Raw genomic sequence first — 21344 nt, forward strand, 5'->3', positions numbered from 1 at the left:
TTAGAAAACTTTTACACATATATGTGTGTGTATGTACATATCCACTTAATCATTTTAATCCATTCCCGATAAGAGTAGGGTTCTAGAACTACCTGCCCTTCTCCCCCATCTAGTTCCTCAGTATCAATTCTTCCTCTTACACCCCATTTATATGAGATAATTACCCCTTTTACCTTTTCCTACATTATTTTGCTTTTTAGAATCATATTATAGTCATCTCTACTCTGTTCGTTACTACCCAACTACCAATGACAATCTTATACATTCAGTTGACTTTTCCATGAATAAAAGTAAACAATTTGTCCTTATTGAGTCCATTATAATTTGTTTTTTATGTTTACCTTATATTTCTCTTGGATCTTGTATGTCAGATTTCTCTTAATTTCCCATCTCTTTGAAATGAAATCCTGAAAGTCTTTCAATTCATTAAATGTCCTTTTCTTTTTCTATTTGGGATTATATTTAACTTTACTAGGTATGATATTTTTGGTAATAACCCCATTTCTTTTGCTATTTAATGTGTAGTGTTCCAAGACCTCTCATCTTATAGTGTACCTGCTTCTAGATCTTGTGTAATTTTAATTGTGACCACACCATATTTAAATTGTTTTTTTTTTGTTTCTCATAGTATTTTCTCCTTAACCTGGGGGTTTTGGAATTTGGCTATGATATTCCTGTAGGTTTTCCTCCAAAAATCTGTTTTATGTGGTGATCAGGGTTTTTTTTTTTCTATTTCCGCTTTTTTTTTCTATTTCTACTCTCTTGTGGTGCATGCTTGTTAGATTTGTAGATAATGCAAATAAATGGAGGTAATACTTTGGATGACAGGGTCTGGATGTAAATAGATTTTTAGAGTCTAGACAAGGGGAGCTCTGGGTTATCAGCCCAGGAACTAAGAACTTGGATGTTGTTTGTTTGTTTGTTTTAACATTTTAAAACATATTAAAGCTTTATTTTTAAATGTACAAAAACTCCCCTTTCTTTGGTTGAAGACTAAATTTAGTTTGCCCAGGATTGGACTAAGTGGAGTAGTAAGTTCAGTAGGGCTAAATATGAAGTTCTGTATTTGTATTCTAAAAACAAATAACCTCAGAAAGAAGAGAAAAAAAGGTGAGACAACAGATCTGGAGTAAAATGTTCTGGCTTTTTCATAGAATATAAGAAGCTCAATTTAAGTGAATAGTGTGACATCACAACTCGAACAATGGCCAATCCTGGCTAGGTTGCCATAAAGGAAATATTGTATACAAAACAAAAGAAGTGATAATTTCCTTACATTTGGCCTTTGTGTGATTGTTTTTTTTTTGAATGTTGTGTTTACACTTTGATATCAACTTTTTGTTGAGTATCAATGTTGTAATGTATATTGATCCGTGCTATTGTTAACATCTTATAATATCTTTTACACAGGAACATAGAACTCTTGCCATTAGGATAAAAAATAAACAGAAAACTCAGTGTTCCACAATGTTTGAAAATCAGCTCAGACCCATTAACCCCTCCTCAGGCTTATGCTGCTCATTTATTAAAGCAAAAGAAGAACCTGAAAAGGAAAAGGGAAAAAAAAAAAACCTCTGTGAGGGAATATGCCATTAAAAGTCTATCAGGAGGAAGCAGAGGAATTGTGATAGAATTTTATATCACACGGCATAAAGCGATCTTCATTTTTCACATGACAATAAAACCCCAAAGTCTTAACATATTTGGCGGGCCAATGGCAAGATAGCTCAGGGTACTGCCAACCCAACAGCAACCTTCAGAAGGGACTGTGAGATTAAAGTTCACACCAGCTAAAGATCATAAGAGAGAATATTTAATATCAACTTTTAAGGAATGTCCAGAAGAAGGCGACCAGGTTGATTAAAAGAAAAGGAACTGGAAACATCAGGAGGAAATTAAGTTATTAAAGAGAAAGCGCTGGATTTGGAGTCAGAATTAGTAGGTTCATATTCCTGCTCTAGGATTTACTGAAATGATCTGTGAGCTCACTACTCCTGTGATCTTGATCAAGACATTTCTTCTCTGGGCTTCATTTCCCTCATCTGAGAAATGAGGGGGCTGGTCAACGTGACGTCTAAGTCCCTTTCCATCTAAAAGTCTCTAATCCTACTATCCCCATGAGGACAGATGGAAGGAAATTAGGATATGCAACCAGGAGGAGTTTTGAGAGCAGAATCATATGACTTCAGTCTTCATGTACTTTAACCACATTTAACCACTAGAAGCAGTTAGAAAACTAGAAGAAAAATGGTTAGAAGTGACAATGACGTAGTTTCAGCTTTCTGCGTGGACACTCGTGATTGGTCGGCAGTAGCTCTGTTCCAAAAACTGTCTTATTTACTTTGTGTGTATTGTGCCCATGTGTACATATGAACATGATGTGTCCTAATAAAGAAACCTCTTGGTATACTGGTGCTATTTAATTTTTGTCTTTGTATGCCTATCACTGAGCATGATCCAGGATATATGTACCAGACAGATATTGGGTTTTATACATGTATTTGATGCTCGGCTTAATTAATTAGAACAGATACAAAGTGGAACGACTATGTCAGGAAATCAGGTTCCATCAGGGAGTCTTAAAAGGGCTGGAAGTTTTTAAATCTAGAGAAGGGAAAAGCTATAGTGCACATCTGGCCAGGTCATTCACCTAATCAGGTAACTCCAGTGGCTCCTGTTTTCTCTAGGATCAAATATAAACTCTTCCGTTATCATTTCAAGTCCTTCACAATTTATCCACAATCTTTATTTCTAGCCATATATTCTTCTTCTTCCCATACTCTGTAATATTTATCTGATTACTGCTTCTCACATATGACCATCAATCTCCTATCTCTATGTCTTTGTACTTGTTTCGCAAGAGAGGCATCATCTCCCTCCTCATGTCCATCTGTTATAATCCCTGATTACCTTCAGGACTGCACTCCAATGGTACCTCCTCCATAAGGGTTAAGTCTTTTACATGCTTACATTTAAAATGACATTTTGCAGTCTTCTTTTTTTTGCTACAGTCTCAAGTCTATTTTAACATTCATTTACAAATATTTTGATGTCCTAATTGTCTCTTTATCTTGTGCTCTTCCCCCAGCCATTGAGAAGGCAAGCAACATGAGAATGATTCTACATGTGAAGTAATGTGCAACATATTTCTGTATTAGCCATATTGCCAAAATAAAAAAATAAAGAAACGTTAAAAAGTGAAAAACATTCTGCTTAAATCTGTACTCAGAATTAATCACATCGCTCTATGAAGGCAGATACATTTTTCATCATGGGTCCTTCTGAATTGTCTTGGATCATTGTCCTGATCAGAGTAGCTAAGACTTTCATAGTTGTAAAATGTAGCTGTTACCATACACAATGTTTTCCTGATTCCACTCACGTCAGTCTGCATCGTTTCATATAAGTCTTCTTAGGTTTTGCTGAAACCAGAGGATGGATTTTTTTTTGTAATCTATATTCTTCTTTTAAATTTTTTATGGTTTTAAATTTTGTTTAGCATTTTTATTTAAAGTTTTGTGTTCCCTCCTTCTTTAACTACCCTGCACCCTCCCTGAGATTGAAAACAATCAAATGTAGGTTTTACATTTTGCAATTACGTAAAACATTTTCAAATGCAAGATGGCAGCTGGAAAGCAGGGACTTGTGTGAGCTCTCCCCAAGGTCCCTCCAAAAACCTATAAAAATGGCTCTGAACAAATTCTACAGCTGCAGAACCCACAAAATAACAGAGGGAAGCAGGGCTCCATCCCAGGAAAGCTTTGATGGTCGCTGGGAAGGGTCTACTGCACCATCCTGGGAGCAGAGCAAAGCAGAGCCCAGCGTGGGCCACACCAGGACCAACCAGACAGGGAGCCAGACAGAACCAGCCACAGGCCCCTGCATCATTGAGCTGTGGCAGTAACCAGACTTCTCAAACAAAGACAACACAGAAGGTTAGTGGATAGAACTGCTAGAAGGGAGTGAAAGGAGTGCCTAGTCACCCCAGGCCCAGGGACATGGAAGTGCTATAGCTCTGGGGCTGCTTCCAGCTGCAGTTGCTTCCAGCCCTAGGCCCACCAGGTGGGAGGGATTAAGCAGCAGATCAGAGTGGGAGTGCAGGGCCTGCTTGGATCTGAGTTGACAAGGTGAAATATCTCATTGGAAAAACCACTAACCTGGAAAATAGATCCAGGAGAGATAATTTGAAAATTATTGGAGTACCTGAAAGCCACGATCAAAAAAAGAGCCTAGATATCATCTTTCAAGAAATTATCAAGGAGAACTGCCCTGATATTCTAGAGCCAGAGGGTAAAATAGAAATTGAAAGAATCCACATCGCCTCCTCAAAAATATCCCCAAAAGAAAACTCCTAGGAATATTGTTGCCAAATTCCAGAGCTCCCATGTCAAAGAGAAAATACTGCGAGCAGCCAGAAAGAAACAATTTGAGTATTGTGGAAAAACAATCAGGATACCACAGGATCTAGCAGCTTCCACATTGAGAGACTGAAGAGCTTGGAACAGGATATTCTGGAGGTCAATGGAGCTAGGATTAAAACCAAGAATCACCTACCCAGAATGCTCCAAGGCAAAATATGGATTTTCAATAAAATGGAGGACTTTCAAGCTTTCTCAGTGAAAAGACCAGAGCTGAATAGAAAATTTGACTTTCAAACACAAGAATCAAGAGAAGCATGAAAAGGTAAACAAGAAAGAGAAATCATAAGGGACTTACTAAAGTTGAACTGTTTTGTTTACATTCCTACGTGGAAAGATGATGTGTATAATTCCTGAGACCTTAGTATTAGTGTAGCTGAAGGGAATATATATATATATATATATATATATATATATATATATATATATATATATACACATATATATATATATACACACACATATACATATATATATGTATATGTATATATATATATATATGTATGTATATGTATGTTTGTATGTATGTGTAGACAGAGGGCACAGGGTGAGTTGAATATGAAGGGGTAATATCTAACAAAATAAAATCAAATTAAGGGATGAGAGAGGAATAAATTGAGAGAGGGAGAAAGAAAGGTAGAGATCGAATGGGGTAAATTATCTCACATAAAAGTGGCAAGAAAAAGCGGTTGTGTTGGAAGGGAAGAGGGGGGAAGGCAAGGGGGAATCAGTGAATCTTGCTGTCATTGTATTTGACTTGAGGAGGTAATAACATACACACTCAATTGGGTATCCTACCCCACATGAAAGTAGGGGGAAGGGGATAAAAAATGGGGGACAATAGAAGGGAGGGCAGATAGGGGGAAGAAGTAATCAAAAGCAAACACTTTTGAAAAGGACAAGGTCAAGGGAGAAAATTGAATAAAGGGAGACAGGATGGGGGGGGAATATAGTTAGTTTTTCACAACATGACTGTTTATGAGAGTGTTTTGCATAATGACACATGTGTGGCTTGTGTTGAATTGCTTGCCTTCTAAGGGAGAATGGGTGGGGAGGGAGGAGGGGAAAGAATTTGGAACTCACAGTTTTAAAAGCAGATACTCCCGCAAAAAAGTTTGTTGTTGTATGCAACAGGAAAATAAGATATACAGGCAATGGGGCATAGAAATCTATCTTGTCCTACAAGAAAGTATGGGGAAAAGGGATGGGGGAGGAGGGGAAGGGGGTGATAGAAGGAAGGGCTGACTGGGGAATGGAGCAATCAGAATATATGCCATCTTGGAGTGGGGAGAGGGTAGCAATGGGGAGAAAATTTGTAACTCAAAATCTTGTGGAAATCAATGCTGAAAACTAAAAAATATCAAGTAAAAAATCCAAAGAAAACAACAAAAAAAACAGTTTCATATTAGTCATTTTCTATAAGATTTGAATAAAAGAAAATAAAAGGAAAGAAAAAGTGAAAAATTGCATACTTCAGTCTGTATTTAAACAATATCAGTTCTTTCTCTGGAGGTGGATAGTATTCTTCGTCATTTGTCCTTTTGGATTCTCTTGGGTCATTACATTGCTGAGAATAGCTAAGTCATTCACAGTTCTTCAAACGATATTCTTCTTATTATGTACAACATTCTCCTAGTTCTGTTCACTTCATTATGCATCAGTCATGGAAGTCTTTCCATGCACTTTTCTGAAAGCATCCTACTCATCATTTCTGAAAGCATAATAATATTCTGTCACAATCATATACAACAACTTGTTCAGCTATTCTCCAATTGATGGCTATCTCCTCAATTTTCAATTCTTTGCCACCACTAAAAGAGCTACTCAAAATATTTTTGTTCTTTTTCTTTTTCGTTTTTCTTCTCTTTGTGACACAGACCTAGTAGTGGCATTGCTTGGCCAAAGCATATACATGTTGTTGTAGCCCTTTGGATATAGTTCCAAATTGCTCTCCAGAATGTTTGAATAAGAATACAACTTTGCTAATAGTGCATTAGTGTTTTAATTTCCCCACATCTTCTCCAACACTTGTTATTTTCATTTTCTGACATATTAGCCAATCTGATAATTGTGTAGTGGTAGTTCAGAGTTGTTTAATTTGTGTTTCTCTAATTAATTGTGATTTAGAGCTTTTTTATATGACTATAGATAGCTTTGATTTCTTTGTCTGAAAACTACCTGTTTGTATCCTTTGGCCATTTACCTATTGGGCAATAACTTGTATTTTTATAAATTTGACTCAGTTGTCTATATACTTGAGAAATGAGGCCTTTATCAGAGATGTGTGTTAGAAAACTTTCCACATTTTTCTGTTTTTATTATAATTTTGGTTGCATTTGTTTTGTCTGTGCATATTTTCTTAATTTTGTACAATCAAACATACATTTTGAAATGCTATCTATATCTTCTTTGGTCTTAAATTCTTCCCTCATTGAAAAATTTGATGAATAAACTAATCTATGCTCTCTTAATTTGTTTATGACACTCTTTGTGTGTAAATCATGTAGCCATTTTGACCTTATCTTGGCATATGGTGTAAGATGTTGGTATATACCTAGTTTCTGACATACCATTTTTCAGTTTTAACAGCAGTTGGCGTATGGCATAAGATGTTGGTCTATACCTAGTTTCTGACATACCGTTTTCCAGTTTTCACAGCAGTTGTTTTTTCAATAATGTGATTTTATTCTAAAAGTTTGTATCTTTGGATTTATCTTATACTAGATTACTATGGTCATTTACTCTAAAATAATTTATACCTAATCTATTCCATTGATCCACTTCTCTCTTTCTTAGCCAGTACCAGATTGTTTTGACATTTACTGCTTTATAATACTGTCTGAGATTTAGTAGAGGTGGGACACTTTCTTTTGCATTTTTTCATCAATTCCCTTGATGTTCTTGAGCTTTTATTCTTCCAGATGAATTTTGTTACCATTTTTTTCTAGCTCAATACAATCATTTTTGATAGCTTGATTGGCATGGCACTGAACAAATAGATTAATTTAGGTAGAATTGTCAATTTTTATTATATTATCTTGACCTACCCATGAGCAATTGATAGTTTTGCAGTTGTATAGATCTGACTTTATTTGTGTGAAAAGTGTTTTATGGTTGTGTTCCTATAGTTCCTGGGTTTGTCTTGGCAGGTAGATTCCCAAGTATTTTATATCATCTACAGATATTTTAAATAGAATTTCTCTTTCCATCTCTTGCCTCCGGACTTTGTTGGTAATATATAGAAATGTTGACGACTAATTGTTCTTTAAATGTTTGGTAGAATTCACTTGTGAATCCATCTGGCCCTGACTTTTTTTTCTTAAGAAGTTCATTGATGGCTTGTTCAATTTCTTTTTCTAAGATTGAGTTATTTAAATATTTTATTTCTTTTCTGTTAATCTCCAGAGATCTATCATATCTAACTTTTCCACAATTTTATTCACCTACTAAACTACTTTCTTTTTTTTTTATTTTTTGGATAGATTTATCTAGTTCTGAGAGGGGAAAGTTGGGGTCCCCCACCAGTATAGTTTTATTATCTATTGCCTCCTAAAACTCATTCAATTTCTTCAAAAATTTAGATGCTGTAACATTTGGTGCATAATTGGTTAGTGTTGATATGACTTCATTGTCTATGGTACCTGTCAGCAAAATAAAATTTCCTTTCTTAGCTCTTTTAATTAAATCTGTTTTTGGTTGTGTTTTGACTGAGATCAGGATTGCTACCCCTGCTTTCTTTACTTCAGCTGAAGCATAATAGACTCTGTTTTAGTCCCTTACCTTTCCTCTGTGTATATCAAATGTTTTCTCATGTAAACAACATTTTGTAGAATTCTGATTTTTAATCCATTCTGCTATCCACTTCTGTTTTATGAGTGAGTTCATCCTATTCACATTTATAGTTATGATAACTGTATTTCCATCCATATTATTTTCCCCTTGTGTATCACTCTTTCTCTTACCTCCACCCTTCCCTTCCTCACAAGTGCTTTAATTTTGATCATTGCCTTCCCCCATGTACCCTCCCGTTTATCAGTCCTCCCTCTCCGTTCTATTTTCCCTGTCTCTTTTTGCTTCCTTATAGGATATGATATAGTTTCATATGCAACTGAATGTGTGTGTTATTTTCTTTTTGAGACAATTTTGATGACAGTAAGGTTTAAGCTTTACCTCTCATCTGCCTCTTAATTATAATAGCTCTTTCATGACTCTTTTATGTGGGATAGTTTACCCCATTCCACCCTCCTTCTTCCAGTGCAATTTTGTTTCTCACTCCTTTATTTTTTTGGGGTGGAAAGGGGGGAGTATCTTACTATCAAACTCATTTTATAGCCACACACTGTCTATATATACTCCTCATTGCTCTTATAGTAATAAAGTTCTTAAGAGTTACAGATATTATCTTGCCATATAGAAATGTAAACAATTTAGTCTTGTTGGATTTCTTATGTTTTCTCTTTCCTGTTTTTTTAAACTTTTTCTTTCTTATGTTTCCCTTGAGGCTTGTATTTGGAGGTAAAGTACTTTATTCAGCTCTGGTCTTTTAGTCAAGAATGCTTGAAAGTCTTCTCTTTCATTATAGATCCATTTTCCTCCTGAAAGATTATATCCAATTTTGCTGGGTAGGTGATTCATGATTGTAATTCTATTTTCTTTGTCTTCTGATATATTCCAAACCCTCTGGTTCTTTAATGTGGAAGCTGCTAAATTTTTTGTAATACTGACTGTAACTCCATGATATTTCAATTGTTTCCTTGTGGCTGCTTGCAGCACTTTTTCCTTGATCTGTGAGCTCTTGCATTTTGCTATGATGTTCCTGGGGGTTTTCATTTTGGGATTTCTTTCAGGTGGTCGTCAGTGTAACCTTTCAATTTCTATTTTGTCTTCTGGTTCCAATGTATTAGGGTAGTTTTTGTTGTTGTTGTGGTTATAAATCATGGCTTTCAGGTAGACCAATAATTCTTATATTATCTCTCCTGGATCTGTTTTCTAGGTGACACTTTTTTCCCAAGGAGAAGTTTCATTTTTTCTTCTATTTTTATTTTTTTTTCAATTTGGTTTTATTGTGTCTTAATGTTTCAGAGCTTCATTAGCTTCCGCTAGCTCAGTTGTAATTTTAAGGCGTTATGTTATTCAGTGAGCTTCTGTACTTCCTTCTCGCTTGGTACTTCTCTCCTGCTTTTCTCATCAATCGCTGCCTCACATTGTTTACATGTGAATTCGTTCATCCTTATCAATTTGAACCTTTGAAGACAGTGATCTTATACAGCTCTGTCTCCCACACATGTCTTGCATATGAGAGGTACTTATTATCTGTGTCCAGTTGAACATAATTCCTGTATGAGATCACTCCATTATATCCAAAGACTTTTAAGGATTTATACAGGAATCAGGATTTTCTTTTTAACCCAGATGAAAGATTAATTAAATTAATTAATTAATTGATTGTTTCAATAAAGCTGCTTAGGCTTTGTTCACACTTCCAGCATCTGACTGGTTGGCCCATTGATAGTTATCATCTGACAAAGGAGTGAGGACGTAGCTTGTTGCCACTTAATATGAGAGAGGGTATTAGGTTCCCTCGATCACCTGTCCATCTTCTGCTCATTGTAGAATTCTTTCTTTAGACTTTCATTCCCATCATTCTCCTGAGCTTTCTGGACTTTGCTCAAGTTTCATCTTGCTAGATGCTTTTTCTGCACCCTCAGCTACTGTGATCTCTTTATCCTTGTGTTTCTTGTAGTGTTCTTTGGATTTACTTCACAAAGTCTTGGTTAAAGGCAAAAGTACAGGCCTCAGAATCAGTACAGTTGTGTCAGAACCCTAACTTGGATACTTGCTTGCTGTAATGGTAATGTGAATTTGAATATCTTTCCCACTCATTAAAAGGCCCATGTGACCTGCTTATGTCACAGGAAGAGTTAGTCACACATGGAGGGAGGGGCTTGCTGAATGAGTGGAACTGGAAGGGTGGAGCAGGAGATACTCAGAGAGAGTTAGAACCATGGGAGGAGAAGGGCACAGGCGAGGAGTGAGCTAGGATTTGTGAGTGATTGTGGGAAGCCCCCAGCAGAGGGGAAGGCTAATGAGATGGTGATGCTCCATGCTGTGATACTGTGTCTTAAGTTCTTTGCTGCTATGATGAAGTAGGCTTACTGGTTTTGGGATTTGGTCCTCTGGTGTCTGAATAAATGTTTTACTTCTTCTGCCTTCTGTATGGAGAGTCCCTTATATTTTGCAATACAGAACTACACAGGCATATTCACAATTACCATCAATGTTGTGACCATTGGCTTGCTGATACACTTGCTGTGAAGGCTTGGGAAATCGCTTGACCTGGGGGTAATATTACTTGAATGCCCTATATATGGGTTGTGGGGAGAAGAGGACATGACAAGGATATGATACAGAATAAAACCTTATCATAGAAATGTGTTATCTTTGTTTTTATTGTCATCACAAACATAACTGTTCTTTGTCCCCAATTCATGTGTGTGCCTTGAGGTAAGCAATGTTATTTTTGCAATTCTTTACATTCTGATTCAGCTAAACCAATTTCTATTGACTGAGTAAATACTGTCCTGCAGAAAAAGCATAGTACGTTGACTAGAGGACTGGCCTACCTGTTAGAAGAGCAGGATTCAACTTCTGTTTCTGTCAGTATTTGCCTTTCTGACCATGAACAAGTCATTCCTCATCTATGAACTCAGAGTGTTGGCCCAGATGGCCTTTAAAAGTTTTCTCTCAGGTCTAAATCACTAAACATGTGTATAACACCAAGTATGTGCCACGTAACTTCTCTAGCTTAAGGGTTGCCTTCTTCGTATTTTTAGAGACATTTTGTTTTCTTTTTTTCTTTCCATCACAATTTGAAACTAAGCCTTTTCTCTTTGTCCACTTTCTGCAGTGGGATGTCCAAATGGCCTTAAGCAAGTTGGCAGTCATCCAGCCATTGCCATCACATCAACAGCCATGGTCTCTGTAGAGCCCGAAGGGCTTCGGGGACCTTCAGCTTCCGCTGTGCAGCCATGCCATTTGCTGACACTGGCACCCATCAAAATCCCCCTGCTGACAGCCCCCTTCTCAGGTAAGTGCCAGATCTGGCTGTGGCATTGAGATGAATCCTTATTATGTATAAGCCTCCCCCACCGCTTCCCACATCCAAGGATAAACGCTCTCTCTGGGAAGGCTGTTGTTCCCTGTTTTGATAGTAGGTTTTGTGGAAGTTAAAGATGGCCCCTACTAGTCAAGGCTGTAAGATTGAATGAATCTAACAGTAATGTCTGAGGAGGGCACAGTAACAGAGGTTTTCAGTGATAATCAGAGAAAATGATGAGAAGTGAGGCCAACATCTGCAAAAAACATCAAAGCACAAAGTAAAAAATGCAAAAAAGAATATTTGGGACTAAACTAGAAAAGCCGCCCTTTTCATACTGCATGAACATTTGCCAGTTAAAGTCATTCCAGACATACGGTCACTTATCTCCCCCACTGTTTGTAAATCTACTGGCACATGCATGCATGAGCCATGTGGCAGTGGGCAGACAGTGCAGCTCAATGTGAGCAAAGTTGACCCAAGAGCTTATTCTGTTCATAAGTGATGTGCTGGGATCTGTTGTCAGAGAGAGGAGGATGGCAGATGGATGGACTCTGGGCATCAGTGTGTGAAGGAAGGGAAAGAGACAAAGCCTATTGTGGTGTGTTCCACAAGCTGGATTCTTCAAGATTCAGTGTGCACATCTTCCAAAAAGAATAGTGTTTTGGGTGGGGGGGGGGAGCAAAACAAGACAAAAAACCCGGATTCTTCATTTTTACGCCCAAGAATCATTTTTCTAATGTAGATGTCATTCTCTCTCTCTCTCTCTCTCTCTCTCTCTCTCTCTCTCTCTCTCTCTCTCTCTCCCCCTCTCCCTCTCCCTCTCTCTCTCTACATATATATATATACACATTATATATATATATATATATATATACACATATATGCATACATCTGTAGATAGATAGATAGATACAGATATTTCTATATTTCTCTTTCATTCTGTTTTTAATTTTAGGCAAAAAAATACCAAGAGAAATATGGGATGAAATAAAAATAGTTACTAAAGAAATAAATCAGATGGAAATTGGACTAAAACAAGGGGTTATTGAAACTAAGATTATATTGCATGGTGCCAGTATAGCTTTGTGAGAGAAATCTTGATTTCCTCCCTCTCTTTTCTGGAGGATGTAAATTTGTATCACATTAACAGTTTTTAATTTGATTTGTTAATACTTAACAAAATTAAGTGGGGGAGGAGAAAATGAAATTGTTTGATATTCTAGTTATTTTCTGTTCCTTTCATATTTTTCTATGGGGAAGATTAATTGGTCAGTTGATTAACGTGAGAACCTAGCTTTGGGCAGTCAAGTATAGCCTGATGGTTATATTTCCCCAGGGAAATGAATGATCTGGAGAGACAAGAACTATAATAAAATACCCAGATAATCCCTTGTGGGGAACATCATTCACGACCATGTCAGGCTTTTGGTTAAAAACATCTGTCCATCTATACTTATTAAAGATGACATATGATTTCTCAAGGAAATAAATCTTTGAATGAGCAACAACTCTGTACCCTGGCAATAGGGGTGGGGAAATCTCAGTTCCTGTGCCTCTTTTATGATTTATAAAGTCACATACTAATTGGGCAACTTTCCATGTTTGAATTTTATAAGGTTTCCATAATCCAATTTGCCATAATGTGCATTCAGTTAGAAAGATGAGCACCAATGTTATCCATCTTAGCGATAACTGTCAGGATGCACTGTCAACAAGACGTAAAGGGTAATATTAAAACAGGATCTCCCAGCTTTACTGGTGCGATCATTTGTGTTAATAAGCTTGATTCAATTTGGAAGGGCGGCTCCACCACAGAGAGCGCATTTGAAACTTTCAGGGGAAGAGGAGGCAATAAATTGGGAAACTGGGAAAAAGCTGTAATCCTTTTGACCTACTCAGTGCCGTAACTGCTGTCTGGTATGGATCGAAGAACTGAAGACAAACTGGATACTTTCCATGCCTTATAGGTCCTTCTTTTGGAAAGTTCATCTGCTTCCCAAAGAAAACTGTTGGTTATCTCTCTTTCCTCTAGTTTGGAGAGAGAGAGAGAGAGAGAGAGAGAGAGAGAGAGAGAGAGAGAGAGACAGAGACAGAGACAGAGAGATAGAGAGAGGGAGAGAGGGAGAGAGAGACAGACAGACAAACAGACAGACACAGAGACAGAGAGAGAAAGAGACAGTGAGACAGAAAAGAAAGATATAGAGAGAAGAGATCCTTACACCTGCATATGTTTGTTCTTAGGTTTATGATGCCTGTAAAGGATTTTGGTGTCTAAAAGAGAAACCATATTCATAATTATTTGAGCACCAAGATTGAAAGCAGGGTATATATAGCCCTCAACCAATGCTTACATGGATGTGATGGCAGAAAAATGCATCTATAGGTACAAAAGCTAACATTTCTGTAGCAGCACATCAGTAGGAAATACCAGACCAACAATGATTGAGCTGCTTTCAGTCAGAAATCTCATTAAAGACTCAAGTCAGTCATTGAAGGAATTGCTTCACTGAAAATGCATGAGAAAGGGAGAGAGAAAGAGGAGAGGGGAAGAGGTCATTTGCCCAGAAATGAGGTGACTCTTTTTTGGCTGAATGCTCTTACTTTGGTGTAGGAGTGAGGGCAGGGGCTAGTTTGGTCTGTGGCTGTGATTTCACATCTTAGGAGGACTTGTGCATCAGTGGAGGGATCAGCAGATTATCTGAAACTTAAGATTCTCAGAGAGTTGCTTGGGACTTTGAGAGTTCAAAGGCCTTGTCCAGGGCCATAGAGCCAGAACGACTTAGAGAGAGGACACGGATCCTACTCTTCTGCACTCCCAGGTCATCCTTATTTCCACTGTACCCTGAAGCCTTTCTGTTCTAAACTTAGGGATAGGAATTTTGATTGGAACATTGGTATAAGAAAATCCTGAGTGAGGAAACTCCCCTTCACAATACACATCAGAACCTTCTCATCACTTATGTTCTTAAAGATTTGTCCAGGGAACTGAGAGTTTGAAGTACTGAGCCAAAGACACATAGCTATGATGTATCAGAGGTTGGGATTTAAAGCAATGTTTTTTCTGGCTTTGACACCAGGTATATTCACTAGGTTACTGAACTAGACCCTTTGCTTGTCAAGTAAGTGGAGTGCTAGAAAGGAAACCAGGGATTCCTGGTAGCAATTTTAAGCCATTTTCCCTTTATCTATCAGGTCTTCAAGGAATGGAACGGCACCTTTGGCAGGTAGGTGGCACAGTGGATAGAGTGTTGGGCCTGAAGCCAGGCAGGCTTTTCTTCTTGAGTTCAAATTTGGCCTCAGATACTTCCTAGCTCTCTGTCACCCTAGACAAGTCACTTAACCCTGCTTACCTCACTTTCCTTATCTGTAAAATGAGTTGGAAAAGGATATGACAAACCATTCCGTATCTTCCAAGAACACTCCAAATGGGATCACACCGAGTCAGACAAAACTGAAAACAATGACTGAACAACAAGCTAAGCAAACCACAGCAGCTTCTAGACAGAAGTGTCTGAGCTTAACTGATTCCACAGGATGATTTTCTTCCACATTGGATGACCTTGAATTGTCAATCAATTTTTATGTTAGTCTTATAGCTTTAAAATGATTTTGGTTTCCAAATATTGCACCATCAAATAACTATTCAGTCAGCGAACATTAAATTGGAAAACCTGCCACATGGACATCACAGCCAATGCCTGCATATGATATGGTAAAAAAGAATGTCTCTATAATAATGATGCTGATTTAGTACTTTAGTATCAAGCAAAGTTTTGGATACATGCATTCCTTAAATCTTCATAGCGATCTGGTGATGTGGGAGCTGAAAGCATGATCATCTCTATCTTTGAGGCAACTGTGTTAAGTGACTTGACCAGGGTCACAGAGCGAGTAAGTGTTGTGTCTGGATCTCCATCTTGGGGGCAAGAAAACGGAAGCCCAGAAAGTTGGTGTGATTCACCCCTCATCACACAGCTCGGCCACAAAATAAGAATACAATAAAATCGTGACAATGACACTAGTAATGGTAGTAGTATTTATGTGCTGCTTTAATGTCTTCGAAGCACTTTACATGGGCTAGCAGTTTGATTGTCACCCATGAGGTGAGTTCTATTTGAACTTTCACTTTGCAGAGGAAGAAAGTGAAGCTCAGAGATGATGACTGCCTTACCTGAGTCACATAACTAGTAAAGGTCAGAGGTAGCATTCCAACCTAGGTCTTCCCTACTCCAACTGTGGCACCCCTGCTGCCTGTCCTGCCTATGTCAAAGGCAGGCCTTTTGGACTGCAAGTCTATACTCCAGTCACTCTCTCTGGGTAGGTGAGTGGTTATATGTGTGCATTTACGTATGTGTCTATAATTCAGTATTGCAGCATACTGAAATGTCCTCAGTGTGGTCATGCCCTCCACCTACACGGATCACAAGCCCATATCTTCATGTGACGAGACAGTGTTCGTGACATTGGTTACTAAGCCATTCATCTCCCAAGAAAGAATCAGACATTGTGCCTTTTTTAAACCTTTTTTCGGTTGTCACTTAGATTCTGCATAGGAAACTCAAGTTTGCACCCCTATTTATCATTTATCCTCTGGGGAGGAGAACCCAGATTTTCATTTCCATGAATATAGGCTTTAAGAACCTTGATTCATCTTAATGTCACACTGAGACTTTACAGGGCATCAATATGGAGGAACAGCACATGTTCAAATCATATATGTGTTTATTTTTGTGTGTGCCATGCATGTGCACCCACAAACACCTACCCTAAAGTATATTCTCCCAAGGTTACCAGCAGGCACACTTCCCTTAAGATTAGAACCTCGGAGCCTTTGTCAAGAACAAGAAACGCGATATGAAAAGAATATGATCCTGCTTCTTTCCTCTTTTCTTTAGACAACTGTGAATTAATTAATTCATATATCTCCAACTCCTCTTTGGGAAGCTGTCCAAATTGTAGGACTGAATGTAAATGTTGATAAAGGTAGCTCAAACAGTAAACAGCATGCAGCATGCTCACCCCTTGTATTAGCAATATAGATGGCAATTGTCAAGATGCCTATGTAGTTCTGTATCGCAAAATATAAGAGACTCTTCATGTAGAAGGCAGAAGTAAACAATTTATGCAAACACCAGAGAACCAGATCCCCAAACCAATAAGCCCAATCCATTGCAGCAGAAGCAGCAAAGAATCCAATACACGTTATCACAGCAGAGAACCACTCCATCCCAGAGCCATCAACCACCCCTGCTGGGGCCTTCCCACAAACACACTCATAGCACAGCCAGCTTGCCTACATCTGCTCACTCCCTCAGTTTCCTTTTCCTCTCAGCAAGCTCCTCCCACCATATGTAACTTAAGCTTCTTGTGACATAAGCAGGCCACATGGCTTATTAATGGGTGGGAAAGATCTTCAAATTTAAATACCATTACACCCCTACATTTAAGGAGAAAAGAGGGCTATTGGGAGAGAAAATATGGTAGGAGAAATGGAAACTCTATTAAAAATAACATTTTTTTTAAATGAAGATAGAATGGTTTGTAGTCAAAACTTTACCAGTCAATATTTTGAATTGCTTACATTTTTCAGAAGCCATGATGGAATGAAGAAGAAAGCAAAATTAATTCAGCTAAGGACGAAACTAAGTTATTTAATGCTTTTCTACTCTCAATAAAGCAGATGAGGTGAAGCTTTAAAAAATACCAAATTCATTTTTATTTCTTCTCCCACAATTCCATAAGCATTCGAGTGAAAAAGGTAAAATCGGTGTGAGCCATTCTGGACCCTCATAGTGTGAATTACTATCAAATACAAATATTAAAAAGGCACCATCTGCCATATAAACCATTTGCCACCTGTTCCTTTGCTTTCAGAATTATTTAATGGTTTAAATTTAACATTTTTTCCTGCCACAGAACAGCTGGGAAGTGACTAAGGCTTTCTCCTATCTGTAAAGTAAGAGCCAAGCAACATGGCATATGAAAACTGCATCTCAGTGCCAGGATTCTGCAAGCCAGCCTTCCCAGTGTCTGTCAGCCTGCCTCATTAGCAAAGGCTGCTGATGGTAAAATGAGTTTTATAACAACAATAATCTAGCCATGTGGGGAGAAAGTCTTCTCTTTCTTGGTTCCCTCCTCCACTGTAATCAAAATTGTCATAATACATATTAAAATTTCAACCAACTCTCAAAGGAAAAATTATAACAAAATAATTATCAACAACCAAAAATGCCAGAAAATCATCTGGCTTCTGTGCAAAAGATAGATGTGGATTCCTAACAGAGGAGTCGAGCTAGCTTTATGCAATTGTTGAGATTTTAAAAACTTTGTCTGATATTCAATGCATTTAAAAAACAAATGGCCACAAATAAAACCATTAAAAGAAATCCACAAAATGAGGCAGTGAGTAACAGAGGCTCTTTAAGCTAACATCTTTGTCAAGACCTAGAGCAGTTGCAAAGTGTGTGGCTAATTAATGTGCCTTATGCAGACCACAATTAGCTCATTGAGGCCCTCTCATTAGTACACGCTCATGACATCCACAGTCACCCTCAACATCTTCATCCTGGAGCATCCCTGGGTGCTGATTACCAGGATCTTCAAGCCAGAACATTCGCAAGAGTAACATGACCCTTTTGATATGTCAGGCACAGATCTTAGGTCTGAGTCATCCTCTGGTAGAACAATCTAGCAGTACAGAAACCCTGTACAGTACTAGAAGTTTTAATTTGTAGCAATGATCTGCCCTTCATTCTGCTTATTAAGTGGCAACTTATTGTCTTCTATGCAGATGAACAGGGCAGTAGGTTTCCATACTGTATAGAGCTTTATGTCTTCCGAAGGTCACGAACACCCCATTCCTTGACATTTTGCCATTGAACCTACTGCTACTATCATATTCAGTCACATTAGTGGTTGTATCCAATATTTTACCTTCTTGTGACCATTTCCATAGGTTTTATATAGGATGAAGGAATTTTGTGGGGGCAGGTTCTTCCATGCTTCATAAATCTAGCCACTGGGGATGTAGCTGCTAAATGAGCATTAATTTCTGTGCCCATTACTGATGGGCAGGTCTCTGCAGGATAATCGACAACAGAGTTACTACAAATCTACCTCATGTTGTGATGTGTGAGAATAACCAATGGCAGGATGAGTAGGAGGACCATGAGATGGTCACAGGAAAGAAAAATCTAGATGAAGTGCTTAGCTTTGTCATTAAGAAACTGGCTTGCAGAAATGGGCTGTCCAATGCAACTCTATCGTAGAGGAGGTGTTCATTTTGAGACCACACAAAATAAATAGAAGCTGTGGATGATCTATGAGACAAGGACATGGGGTTGGAGCTTTAGTAAGAGGAGATAACCCTTTAAAAATCATCATAATTTTAGCATTCACAGAGAGATACATAGCTTAAGAAGATCTGTCCCATTCCTTACTTCCCACGATCTTCCCAACACCTCTATAGCATGAGCAGAAGATGCCCCATTGTTAAACATACAAGGAAAACTAGAGGAGAACTGACTTTCTCAGACCTGGTCATATGGCTTTCAAGAACCAGAACAGGTCTTGAATCCAAGACATAGATTCATACAACTTTAAAAGTGAAAGGGATCTCAGAGATCATGCAATCTGAGTCTGTACAATTTCTAGGTGAGAAATTGGGCACTGAAGAGGGTAGTGAAGTGGCTGAGGGTCCAGTGCTACTAAGTGGCAAATCCAGGACTTTCTCCCAGGGTCCCTTCCTACCAGTGCCGTGCTTTTTTTCTACTACCATGTGCTGTTTCTTTGCTTCATAAAATTCCACCCCCCAAATCAACATATATTGCTCTGAAAATAGATAAATATTAACTCCTGTTTTCATTAGGACAGTTTCAAGTCAAAGGACAGTTTCTTTCTGCCCATGTACATGTTCTCCATGTTCAAATCATAGTAAAGACCCATCATCCCCTCCTCTCCAAGACTTCTCTTCTCCAGATAAATATCCTCGGTTCCTTTGAGAGAGCCCCATCTGACCTGGACAGCAGGCTCGTCACCATGCTTTTTCCCCTCCTCCAGATCCTCTGCATCTTAGAATTCTTTATTATTCCATCAGAAAGGAAACACAAAGCACCGAAAATGTATTCTTGCAGAGATCTGATGAAGCCAGTGTCCTGAGTAGCAATTGCCTCCTTTGTCTGCTACACTCTATTTTCATAAATGTCAAGATTCTGTTGGTTTCCTTGGGCACCATATCCCACTGTAGACTCACGCGTTTGCCATCCTTACATCTTGTTGCTTTTTCTCCCCAGAACAATTATTGGACTGGGAGGAACTGGACATTCCTTCCCATCTAAGACTTATGAAGTTCATGTATAAAAAAATCTGAATTTAATGCTTTCCATTTTTCCTAATATATTACATCTTATTACATTGCCTAATGCTTCATCCTTTCAAGATCTTTTTGGAATCTTCACTCAGTCATGTTGTATAGATTTTTGTTTGTTTCTAGTTTAATTATTTCTTCTTTAATTTTCATATCTTCTCTTTTGTATTTATTTTATGTTTGTTTATATCATATATAAACATATATACATTAGTAATTTAAAAAATGCCTATTCTACTTTTTAATTTTCTCCTTTTTCTAGTTTATTAATATACGTTTATAGACACGTAATGTTCCCTTCAGGAATACTTCACTTCACTCTATAAATTTTGATATGTTCCTTCAGTATTATTTTCTTCGATAAATTTGTTGAATGGTTTCCATGATTTGTTATTTAACCCATGAATTACTTAGGTGTTCATTATAAATTATCCATTTGGGCCTATGTCCTGTGTTTGTGTGCCCTGAATTGATTACAATTTTATTGAATTATAATCTGTAAAAATGCATTTGTGATTTCTTCCTTTTTATATTTCTTTGTAATATCTTTATGCCCTTATGCAAGGTCATTTTTAAAATAACAGTTCTATGAGGTCCTCAGAAATACATACATTATTTTTTCAGCCCATCTAGAATAACATCTGTATATGTATGATATCTATCTATGTATGTACCTGTTATCTATCTATCATCCATATCTGTTCTAGTTCCTCCACAATTTGTTCATTTATACAATTTTCATTTCATTTTCCTTTTTGTTAGATATGTTAAAAAATGAGAAAGGGACATTGGTATTTCTTGCCACTAATGTGTTCTTATCTATGTCTTTGTAAATAAGTTGACTTTTCCTTTTAGAATTTAGATGATAAAGCCTTTAAGTTTAATATTTCTATTGGTCTGTTTTCCATAGTTCCTTTGAACATAATTTAATTTCCCTATTTATCACTTTTTAGATTGAATTTTTTTTTCTTTTTGCTTTGTCTGATAGCATGACTGAAATTCTTTTTCAGACTTGCCAGACACATAGTAAATTTTATTCCAGCCCCTCATTTTTATTTATATATGTTTTGGGTTTTTAGGTGTGTTTCTTATAAGCAATAGATTGTGGGGTTATCCAGTGACAATGTTTGTTTTTTGTTGTATTGTTTAGTCCATTCACATTGAAGTGTTAGTTAGCTTTATAATTTTCTCCATTGGTGTATTTTGTTTTTAATTCAGATTTCGTTTTCCTCCATAATGATAGTACTTTATCTCTTCAGCTATTTTTGCTAAATCTGCCTTATCTATTCCTTACTAACTATTTCCTTTGGCTCTCTTCTCTTTACATATATTACTCCCCTCCATCCCAGGTGACCCCTTTCCTTCATTTTAGAGAATTTGCTTGGCTAATTAGGTCCTTTGTTTTTTTCCTTCTAGCTTTAATGTATCAATCCAATTTTCCCCTCCTTTCCCCTTTCAGTTG

General features: G+C 37.5%; 1 protein-coding gene across 1 annotated transcript in view; it reads left to right on the top strand.

The window, feature by feature from the left end:
* TCERG1L (transcription elongation regulator 1 like) overlaps positions 1–21344 on the top strand; it is a 346843-nt gene that overhangs the window by 41926 nt on the left and 283573 nt on the right. Inside the window, exon 4 of the mRNA XM_036736337.1 lies at positions 11326–11505. Within this exon, the coding sequence (XP_036592232.1) occupies positions 11326–11505 (180 nt within the window). The remainder of the gene's footprint in view (positions 1–11325; positions 11506–21344) is intronic.

The sequence above is a fragment of the Trichosurus vulpecula genome, chromosome 8 (genome assembly GCF_011100635.1).
Source record: "Trichosurus vulpecula isolate mTriVul1 chromosome 8, mTriVul1.pri, whole genome shotgun sequence".
Taxonomy (NCBI): Eukaryota; Metazoa; Chordata; class Mammalia; order Diprotodontia; family Phalangeridae; genus Trichosurus; species Trichosurus vulpecula.